This window comes from Tupaia chinensis, unplaced genomic scaffold (genome assembly GCF_000334495.1).
Source record: "Tupaia chinensis unplaced genomic scaffold, TupChi_1.0 Scaffold148587_1, whole genome shotgun sequence".
In the NCBI taxonomy this organism is placed as follows: Eukaryota; Metazoa; Chordata; class Mammalia; order Scandentia; family Tupaiidae; genus Tupaia; species Tupaia belangeri.
Genome location: NW_006208436.1, coordinates 1,804,594 through 1,816,170, shown reverse-complemented (window position 1 = coordinate 1,816,170; position 11,577 = coordinate 1,804,594). Strand labels below are relative to the sequence as shown.

At 38.1% G+C, this 11,577-nt stretch overlaps 1 protein-coding gene across 7 annotated transcripts in view; it reads left to right on the top strand.

Annotated features, from left to right (window-relative positions):
* The window catches only part of ADAM22 (ADAM metallopeptidase domain 22), a 267,499-nt gene that overhangs the window by 169,518 nt on the left and 86,404 nt on the right, over positions 1–11,577 (top strand). For all 7 annotated transcript variants that reach the window (XM_027769081.1, XM_006170477.2, XM_006170480.2 and 4 more), the window contains exons 6-8: positions 2,518–2,581; positions 4,458–4,527; positions 9,303–9,373. In XM_027769081.1, coding sequence (XP_027624882.1) covers positions 2,518–2,581; positions 4,458–4,527; positions 9,303–9,373 — 205 coding nt within the window. The remainder of the gene's footprint in view (positions 1–2,517; positions 2,582–4,457; positions 4,528–9,302; positions 9,374–11,577) is intronic.

Below are 11,577 nucleotides of genomic sequence, written 5' to 3'. Positions count from 1 at the left end.
AAAGATAATCTTGCTGGGTATAGTATTCTTGGTTGAAACTGTTTTTCACTTAACACTTTAAATATATTTTCCCATTCTTTCCTTGCTCATATTGTTTCTGATGAGAGGTCTGAAGTTAGCCTGATAGGATAACCTTTGTAAGTAACCTGATGTTTCTCTCTTGCCAATTTTAGTATCTTGTCTTTGTCTGTAGATTTGACCAGTCTGGCTATGATGTGCCTTGAAGAAGATCTTCTTGGGTTGATTCTATTATGGGTCCTTTGTATATCTTGGGTCTGGATATTTGAATGCCTCTTTAGATTTGGAAAGTTTTCTTCCAAGATTTCATGGAATAGATTATCAATGTTCTTGTTAGTTTCTTCAACTTCTGGGATACCAATTATCTGAATGTTTGGGTGCTTAATGCTGTCTAGTATTTCTTATATAGTATTCTCATTTTGGGGGGTTATTTTCTCAGTTTTTGTTGTTGTTGTTGTTGTTGTTTTCTAGATCAGAGGTTTTACCTTCAACATACAAGATTCAATTTTCTGCATGGGCTAATCTGCTTTTAATACTTTCAAGAAACATTTTGATTTCCTGAAGGGTAGCCTTCATCTCTAATAGCTCCATTTGATTCACTTTCATGGTGTGTATTTCCTCTTTCATTTCATGAAAGAACTTCAACACCTCCTGGAACTCTTTATCTCTTTTTTCCTGTATCTTCTTGAGTTCATTATCTCTCAGCTCTTGTATCTCATTTAGTTTTGTCAATATGAATATTCTGAAGTCTTTATCAGACATTTCTAAGAATTCTACTGTACTGTTTGTAGATGATGAGCTATTGTTCTTTTCCCTTGTGAGAGAGGTATTTTCTTGGTTTCTCATGTTTCTTCTACCTCTGCAGTTGTTTCTGGTCATTCTGTGACAAAATCTCTCCTCCACCATGCTTGTCTGAATATTTTGGGAGTCTAGGAGTCTAGGAGGTGGGTTTAGAGCATGTCTTCCCTGAACACACCAGGACACACCTCCAATTTTTTTTTTTTAAATTTTATCATGCACTCACCAGAAAGAGGCAGAGAAAGACAGAGAAAGGGAAAGTAAGAAATCATCCCTCAGAGGGACTGGCCATGCCACAATCCCTTCTCCTTCATTGCCTTCTTGGGATTTTGGGTGTCCATACACAAGTACCTTGTGTGTCCTTCAGATCGCCAAGTCTAAGACTAGAACTCATGGTCGGCCATGTAGGATCCAGCTGCCCTAACCACTACACCACTGGCTGGTCCCAGGGTGATCATTTTTAAATTTGGGAGAAATTAATTACATTTTCTTTCTGCTTAGAAGTTTCTTCCTCTTTCAGAATAAAAGCCAACACCCTTGAAAAGGACCGCCTAATATGGCTTCCAGTATCCTCTGGTCCCATTTTTTTTAGCACTCTGTCCCTTATGTACTCTATTCCAGCCATGGTACCTTCTTAATGTTCCTGGAACATGCCAAGATCCTCTTAACCTTGAGCTTACATCTGAAATATGCTTTGTATAGATACATTCATGGGTATCCCTTCACTTCTTTCAGGTATTTGCTTAAGTGCCATCTTCTTTGTGAAGTCTTGCTCTGCCTCCTGATGTGAATCTGCAATGCTCTCTCTCTGGTCCCCCACACCCAGTCTTCTGGTATCATTTATTGCCCTTAATTATTTGAATGTCCTTCCTAGAACACACATTAGCACCACACAGACAGGCAGTTGGTTTGTTTTGCTTGCTACTATATCACCAACACCTAGAGTGGAGCACTGTAAGTACTTTATAAATATGTGTTGAATAAATGAATAAATGTCTGAAGATTGATAGCAAATTGCAAGTGGGACATCAGAGAAACCCATCTGCCTGGGCTCTGTTCTTACCTCTGCTCTTACTGATTGTGTAATTTGGGCAAGTTATTTTATCTCTTTGGGCTTCAGTTTTCTTACCTTAAATTGAAGGTAGTCACTATACCTCTCTCATAGATTTGTGGAAAAGATTGAGTATGAAGTATTTATCTCATGGCAAGTTGTTCAAATGTGTTATCTCATTAATAGAGCATCTTCCATATGTATGGTAGGTAAGCCATTTTCAGAATAGTCCCTGACAACTTACTTCAGAATCACCTGTGATCTGTTTAAAATGTAGCTTTCTGAGTTTCAATGGAATAATATGAGACGGATCCTGGAAGACCTTCATTTTCACAAGCACGCCAGCTGATTTTTGCTTATTAGTACTTATTAAAGTACTAAAAGTATGTGTGATAGAGAGGAGTAATGGATAATACCTAGAGAATGGCAGTGTTGGCCGTGAGGTTAGATCAGGATGAGGGGGCCCTACTATAGAAAACCAGAGGGAGGGGCTTTTCTCTCTTACCAGGTGGTGAATCTGATGGTGATGGGCAGGATTGGGATGTGGGCAGTGCAAATAGACTGGCCTTCTAGCTGCTGCTGATTAGCAGTGATCTTATTCTGAGATGGGAATTGGTACTCATGCCTAATTGTCTCCTTGTCCTTGGCAGTGGAATGTTCTATGATGGGAATCACACATATCTTATTGAGCCAGAAGAAAATGATACTGCCCAAGTAAGTGATCCTTCTGTTTGTCCTGGCAATTATGAATGTTGGTACTGAAAGCTTTTTCTTCTCCCCTTTTTCTTTCTACTTTATTTCATTTTATATTTTTAGAGGTTAGGATAGTAAATATATGTATTTTAAACTAAATATTGAATAAGTGAAAACCATGTTTGTAAGAATTTCTTTTATCTCTTAATACTTTTACTCTGTGGTTTTCTAAAGCCTTCATTTCTCTCTCTCTCTTTTTTAAAGAATTATTTATTTAATTTTAATTACTATTTTTAAATTTGACCAGAGAGACAGAGAGAGAGAGAGACATAGAGGGAAAAATCAGAAAACAAGTTGCCAGGTCCAAGACTCAAACCATAGTCAGCCATGTGGGAGTCCAGTGCCTTAACCACCATGCCACTTGCTGGCCTTTTTAAAACCTTCATATCTGTCTCCACTATAATGTGCTATGATCTGCCCTAATTTGCTTGACTGCTATAGCAAAGTGCTTACGGTTGGGTGGCTTAAACCACAGAACTTTACTTTCTCACAGTTCTGAAGACTAGAGATCCTAGATCAAGATATCATCAATGTTGATATCTGGTGAGGGCTGTCTCCTTGGGTTGTAGATGGCCATGTTCTGACTACCCTCACATGGCAGAATGAATGTGCTCTATTGTTCTTTTCCTGTACTCATAAGGGTACCAGCCATGGGATATGAAGGCCCAACCCGTATCACCTCATTTAACCTTTATCACCTCCTCATAGTCTTATCTCCAGATACTGTCACACATTCAGTTAGAGCTTCAGCAATGACTTTTGAGGGGACATAAAAATTTGGTTCATAGAAGATCAAATCCACAAATAAGTGATTTACCCTTTTCTCTTTCTAGAGTCCAGATTTTTTTCCCATTTCCTTTAAGGCCATATGCCAATGAAATTTAGAGAAACCTAGGTCTTCTTAATTCTCACCCTCATTCTAAGTTGACATATTCATTTTCCACAAATTAGAAAAGGATTGAATTAATATCATAGAATACAGAGAAACATAATATACTTCTCTTCTAGCTCTGTGCACATAAATGCTTTTTTTCTCGATTTCATACATTGGCCAGACACTCAGAGGCAAGTGATTTTAAGAGACGTAAATTGTTTTGTTACCTGTAAACATTCTTATTTGGGAAACTATGTATATTATACATTATTTTTTTGGTAGCCACTACTGGTTGTTCTGTCTTTTTGTTTGAAAGTATAATACTCTATATTTTTAAAGGTAATATCATGAAAACAGTATTTTTGGCAGTCTCTCTCTCTTTTTAAAAGTAATTGCAGCCAGATGCAATTATTTTAATAGTCATTAATTTTTCTTAGAAGAAAAACATGACCTTTAATCTCTTGCTTTTTAATAGGACTTTGTGTGACACTCCAGTTTTAGACTAAGCAGGGTCTGCTTTGGGCTTCTGCTATACCTGTCATCCTGTTCCCAGATACCAGGAAGATTGTGAGCTCAGCAGCCCTTTCCTACCAAAGCTATGTGGCTCTTAAAAGGGGGCAGGGATCTTTGAAACAAACCCGTCATTAAAAGACATTAGTCCATTTTCCCAGATGTCTTGCTTTTCCTTAGGGGAAAGGTCCATTCATTTATTTTCCATTACTGCAGGCTTTGGCTTCTTTGTCTGTGAAGGCATTTTGCTTCTAATTGGATATTTCTCTGTGCTGGAAGAATACTGGAATGAATGGGAGGGGTTGTGCAATGGCTCATGGCCTCTTTAAACCTAGGAGGGTGCATAGTCAAGCTAAGATTCTTTTAAGGATCTCAGTCTCTCCAACTGTGATTGCCTGAGGCCAGAGATAACTGGTTGTACATGTTTAATCTCTGTTGCTTGTGTCATTTCAGGAGGATTTCCATTTTCATTCTGTTTACAAATCCAGACTATTTGAATTTCCCTTGGATGATCTTCCATCTGGTATGACATTAATATAGTGACATTTTTTTAAAAGGACAACTTCAATAGTTTATATACTACCTTAGAACTAATCTGTATGTGAAACATCACTAGCCCACGACTGTGCCTATCAATTTTTGAGGAAAGTCAGTCACATCAAGGAGAGAATTAAATGCAAACTGTTTATAGTGAATGAATGTAGAAAGATATGGCTTTGAAGGAAGGAAAACTAAAAATGTTAAGTCAAAATGAGATACTAGAGGAGAAATATTGTTAGAGCAAGAATTGGTCTGTATGGATGAAATATATAAAGTCACTCCTGTTGAAATACTAGTTTTGTAAACATTTAGATAAGTTCTTTATCATTTTCTTACATGTTATTTTTCTCTCATGTCTCTCTCTCTCTCTTTTTTTTTTGCCATAGCATTTTTAAAAAGAATAATTAGAGATTACTCTTTTTTACTACGTGCTATTTATAAGATGAGTTTTTGCTCTTCTCATGTATGTTTATAGGTTCATTTATCTATAGACGTTGATTTGACGTGACAGGAAGGGCTAAGCCCTCATATTTGTCCTCATTAGTAGAGCAGTGATTATTTAGGGGCATTTGTTTTTTGCTGTGCTTGACTTATTGGTTTTCTCCTTCTGAAGACAGGCCACACTGAACATCCAATGTGGAAAGAGGCTTCCTCCCCTATTTAATGACTCCTGACCATTCTAAGTTTTTTTTTAAGTTTTTTTTTTCCCCATAAGAGAGAGCAAGAGATTGAGAAAACAAGAGAAAGAGAGAGAAAGACAAATGGGTAGATGCCCCTCAGTAGAGCTTTGTTACACCTGCGACCTCCTTCCCCCAGCCCTACAGCCAGTCAAGATCTTGGACAGGCCCAAGACATGTGTTAGGTCAACCTGGAGACCAAACCTGTGTCAGCCATGTGGTGTCTAACATTGCAGATAAGTAGGCCACTGCCTATGCCTTCAAGACTGGGCTCCATTCCAATATTTAATCTCATTTCATCTTTGCAATAGCTTTGTAAGGTCCATATGATTCCCGTTCCGTAGATGAAGAAATGAGGCTCAGCTAGTTTGTCTTTCCCAGGGTCCCCAGGTAGTAGGCGACAAAGCTGGACTTTGGATTAGGATACCATGAGTGAGTTAGAGGCACAAAAATTGCCAGCCTGTGAGCAAATTCTAAATTACTGCATAGAAAATCACTTAGAAATTTACATTGTCTCTTTATGATAAAATAAGTGTTTTCTAATGTCCCTTCCTCCCTGAAATACATTTGTAATGGTCTGGCCTTCTGTGGTTCCCCTAAAAAGTAATACTCCCTTTTTCCTTCAGAGAGATAGAAGATGCTATCTTATAGAATTCACTTTTTTGAAAAATCTGCAAATGAGCATGAAAATGCTCTTACTAGAACAGACTCTTCAGACTATTTGTTCATTTACCTTATGAAACTTTTACAGACCCTGTTATGGGAGGAAAATAAATCGTGACTAGCTGCCTGGGAATAAAACTATAATTTAGTAGGTATTACTGGAAGCAATCAACATTAATTAATATTTAAAGTAATAAATATTTTCACTAAAGACTTGATTGTAGTCATGCTATAACCCTTAAAAAAAAACACCTTTGTTCAGGGTTTCTTTTTAACATAAACTTTAGAAGTGACTTGGCAGTTTTTCTGTTATTAAAATGATTTTTAGACATGCTCTTTGAAAACTCAGATTTGTCTCAGTTCATTCCTAGTTTTGTGTGTTCATCAGAAGTTAGCATTGTCCATTTTAAGAGTGTTTTTTGTTTCCCAAGATTACTTATGATTTACTATGATGTATTAGAAGAAAACAATAGACAAATCTCAAAACTGCAATTTTTGTGAAATAAACTTGAAAGTAAGCTTGTTTATGTTAGGTTGAATAAAGTTTAACTTGATTTGGGATTATCAGCTGTTTTATCTTGCTAAGTGTTAATGTTTTGGAGGGCCTCAAATCTGGAGTGCCTGCCCATGATGTTTACCAATTTTGTTGTTGTTTAGAGAGATTTTTGCTACAGGGCACATGTATTCACCAGAGAGACAGAGAGAGAGAAAGCAAGAAATCATCCCCTAGGGGGATGACCACAGCACAGTCCCTTCTTCTTCATTCTCCTCTTGGGATTTGGGGCACACACCCTCATGTTCCCGGCATGAGCTACAAGTGGCTGGGTCAAGGACTTGAACCGCACTTAACCATGTGGAAGTCTAGCACCTTAACCACTATGCTACCTGCTAGACTCAATGTTGACTGATTTTAAAGAACACACTCAGAAGTCCGGCAAAGACACAAGTTTACTTACTCAGGAAGCTCCACTGATAGCCATCAGTGAATACAGGCTCAGGTTTTATCCACCAAAAACAAAGCATGTGTAAGTCAAGTAAAGACATATGTTGGTTAGGGATTTTAATACAAGATCAGCTTATTAATTAATAGAGTCAGTAGAGTATGTCTGTGTTAGTGTCTAGAGTTTAGTGTTTCTAGTTGTGTGATGTTTACTGTAGGGGAGGTGTGAGGCATACCTCCAGAACACCCCAGCCACAGACCAGTTTCATGAGATAAGGGAATGGCCATGAGGGGCTCACAGGATTTAGCTGAGCCAGCAGCTGGATCTCAGAGGAAAAGGGCAAAGAGGGAATGGGAAGGAGAGCTCAGTGAATGGATTTTACCCTCAGTTACAGATTTCCCAGAGGTAGAAATATGGTCAGGTATTCTCTAGACTTGTTTGGCTGTGGGACCTTTTGTTTTACCTGGCATATCTTTTAGGACTATTGTTTCTAAGAAGCCCTTTCTGACCCAAATAACAGCCCCTTGCCACAGTACTCCCTTGATGACCCATTTTTTGGAACCCCTCCCTTCCTGAGAGTTCTGTTTTTCCTTCCCTCTCCTTTAATAAACTCCTCACTTTGCTATACTTACAAAGAAAAAATAAAAACAAAACAGAACATACTTAGGGAAAAGCCTGTTTCCTACGTATTCCTTAGCACTCCATTTTAAAAAAGTGATCTGCAGTGAAATACACAAATCTTGTCTATTACTCGGTGAGTTTTGACATGTAGACCTCCCCTGAGCTATAGAGTACTTTCACTCCCACATACCTTCCTTTGTGCCTCGCCTGGTCAGTGTCTCCCACCACCTCTGCAATCCCTCTTCTGACTTTTGTCACCATAGGTTAGTTTTGCCTGTGGTAGAGCTTCATACAAATGGAATTATATATTATTGTCCAGCTTTTTCTTACTTAGCATGTGCTGTCACACATGTTATGTTGTCAAGAGTAGCAATAGTTTCTTCTTTTCAATATTGAGTGTGTTTTATTATATGAATACACTGTAATTTATAAGCTAGTCTGTTGATGGACATTTGATTAGTTTCCAGTTTGGAGCTATGAATAAAACAGTTATAAACATTCTTGTACAAGTCGTTTTTATGGACACTTGTTTTCATTTCTCTTGGCAATTACTTAGGAATAACATTGCTGGGCCATATGGTAGGTATAGACTTCACATGTTGCAGTGTTCTCCAACCTTGGCATGCATCAGGATCACCTGGAGGACTGATCACAGATGCCGGCTTAGCTCAGTTTTAATTCAGTACATCTTGGATTTTGTTGTTGTTGTTGTTGTATTTGAGATTTTTGCTATAGGTTGCATTTGCTCACCAGAGAGAGAAAGATACAGAGAGACAGGAAGCGAGAAATCATCTCCCTACCCCAGAGGGGTTGGCCATAATGCAATTCCTTTTTCTCCATTCTCCTCTTGGAGATCAGCCATGTGGGAGTCCAATGACATAACCATTATGCCATCTGCTGATGCCCATCTTAAATAGTTTTTGAGAATTTGCTTTTCCAACAAGTGCCCAGGTGACCCGATGCTGTTGATGCAGATATTACACTTTGAGAATCAGTGTTTCATGACAAATGACTGAACTTTTTCCCAAAGTGGTTATACCATTTTTTATTTATAGCAGCACTATGTGGAGTTCTTATTGCTCCACATCTTCATCAACTTCTGGTGTGTGTTCTTTAATTTTTGCTATTGTAGTGAGTAGCGGTATCTCACCTTGGTTCGATTTTATATATTCTCATGGTTGGTGATGTGTAGTGTATGCTTATTACTGTTAATCGAAGGGCCTTTGTACAGCATCATTCCGTGGTGGAAAGCAGACCAGCAAGTGAGTTCAAGAGACAGAAAGGGAGCCAGAGTGATCCTTTCTTTCATCAGGAGCCTACTCACACAATACCTAACCCACACCTAGGATAATGGCATTCACCCAATTGTGAGAGCAGACATCCTTAAGTAATCATTACTTCAAGATTTCACCTCTGTGTACCATTAGAATGCAATTAAATTTCAATATGTGATTTGCAGGGGACACTCAACCTCTGGTGGATGGGCTGGTAAAACTTTGCCTTGTCTTGGGGCCAGCAGATGGCACAGAGGTTATGTCACTGGACTCCCACATAGCTGACCTTGGTTCGAGTCCTGGACTTGGTGGCTTGAAACTCATGCCAGGCATGTGTGCATGCGGGCCCAAGATCGCAGGAGAATGGAGAAGAGATTGTGGTGTGACTGTCCCCCTTGTGGGGTGATTTCTCACTTTCCTCCTTACTGTCTCCACCTACCCCATGAATTCACTTGCCCTAAGGCAAAAACCTCTACCCCCCCCCCCAAAAAAAAAACACACACACACACAAAAATCCACATTGCATTAAAGAAATCTGGCAAATGACCTTAGTTGATATAATTCATTTTTATTTCTTTTTAGAATTCCAACAAGTAAATATCACTCCACCAAAATTTATTTTAAAGCCAAGACCAAAAAGGAGTAAACGGCAGGTATGTGTTCACAGGTATATATTTTGATACTTTAAAGCAGTTGGCAAATGCCGATCATTTGAATCTACAGTAAGTGTCTGTGGGAGAATGAGGAATAGTTCAGGCATTTGTCAGCGTGGGGTAGACAAACAGGAAAGGCAACAGATCTGTGGGAGCAGTGGAAGTAGGGCCATATTACTTCATAAGCTCAAAAATGATTCCAGATAGTGGAAATGATGTTGTTTTTCAAGATACCTATCCAAAAAATCCTATTTTCTCAATACGTAAATCATGAAAGTAATAGTTTCAAATGAAATCATGATGATAGGTATTTTTATCTATTGGATTATCTAAAAAGTCATGACATATTTTTCTGTTTTTCTATGTAAAAATGTGTCATGACTTTCCCAGTGACCCAATAATTTGACTTCAAGATAATGTGTCTCTTCATATACTCTGTGTGTATGTGTGCATATGTGTGTGTATTCACATTTATCACGCTCATGGCAGTAATGCATGGAACACATGGAACAAATGGGTCCCCATTTTGCTAATGAAAATAATGAAGCATAAGAGGCTTAAAGCATGCCCAAGGTCACAGAGGATAACCTAATAGTGGAGCTGGGATTCTGATCTAGGAAGAAATCTGGCCTCAGAAAGGTTGGCTCTGTATATACTGCTTCTCAGAAGCTCCCATGAGTTACTCTCATGAGCTTTTTACATATGCTGTGAATACACACACACACACACACACACACAAACACACACACACACATACACAATATGAATAGCTGCAGAGACATATATTATCTTAGAGTCCAGTTAGCTAAAAATAATTACTATCACAATGTAATTCAAAGCATTTATTTTTATGATTTATAAACTGAGAAAACAGGATAATATTCTTTTCTTCTTTTTGTTTTTCTTGGAGAAATTTTTGCCATAGGGCATATGCCCTTTCCTGAGAGAGAGAAAGAGAGAGTGAGAAATCACACCCCAGGGGTGATGGTCATGCCACAATCCCTCCTCCTCCATTCTCCTCCTGGCATTTTGGGCACATACACACACCCCTCTGGCATGGGTCTCAAGCCACTGGGTCTAGGATTCAAGCTGCAATCAGCCATGTGGGAGTCCAACACCTTAAGCACTATGCCACCTGCTGGCATAGGATAGTATTCTTTTGACATGTGCTTTGAAGTTATTCATAAGCATCTCAATATCTGCTCATTTGCTAAGCAGACAAACTCTTGACTTCTCTTTCTGAGAAAGCTGTGAACTCTTGGAGGTGAGATGCAGTAAAACTGTATGGCCAATATGGCAACTCTCTGAATTAAGAGAAAGTTAGGACTTGTTGGAAAGTTTACAGTATTACCTAGTAAGTCTTTCCCACAGTTAACAAAAAAGATTCTATCATCCTAAAAACACTCACTATAAAAGAAAAGACTCTTGTCATTAGATGCAGTTTAGGATTACTCTTTGGTTTCTAACCTCTGAATTATATTATTTTTTTATTAATGTGGTGTTAGTTTTTTTTAAAAACTTTTGAAATGTAGAAATGTAGAGACAAAAATCCATGTGGTAATATTATTTTAGTTTGTTTTAAACGCAGCACTAAAACACATGTGTTGATGAAGGTTCGATTGTATACCTTTATCACAAAAATGGTCCATGTGCAAGTGAACAAAAAAAAATGTTGAAAAATGTATATTGAGCTATGAGATAAGGAAAAGTTAATTTTACAAGTCTTGTTAAAGATTGTGATATAAACTGACTTCAGAGAACAAAGGGAATGGTTGCTTTAGTGACTCTTATTATAACATTTATTTTGAAGGTGAAGATTGTTGTTGAACTCTAGAAGAGTCTGGATATAATTAAAAAGCAAAGATTACCTGGGCATTGCCAAAGCTATCCTAATAGAGTCCCTGTGTATTTTAGGGGATCTCCTGAACCATACCAGAGGAAGGGAGATTTTTCACTCTCCGTTTGGAGAATGTAGGATAAAAGTGCCAGTCACCCACTCTCTGTACCCTCTCAGACATTCTCAGGACCTTAAATTAAAGCAGAAAAAATTGCTCTTCATGTGTTACTGTTTCCAGGACATACAGTTACATGAAAATGGCTGATGCAGGAGAAAGTGAAATAAGTGGAAGTACAAAATAAAGTATATATTCATATTTAATTTTATACACGTACATATTTTGGGAGAAACTAGTAATTTATTGTGC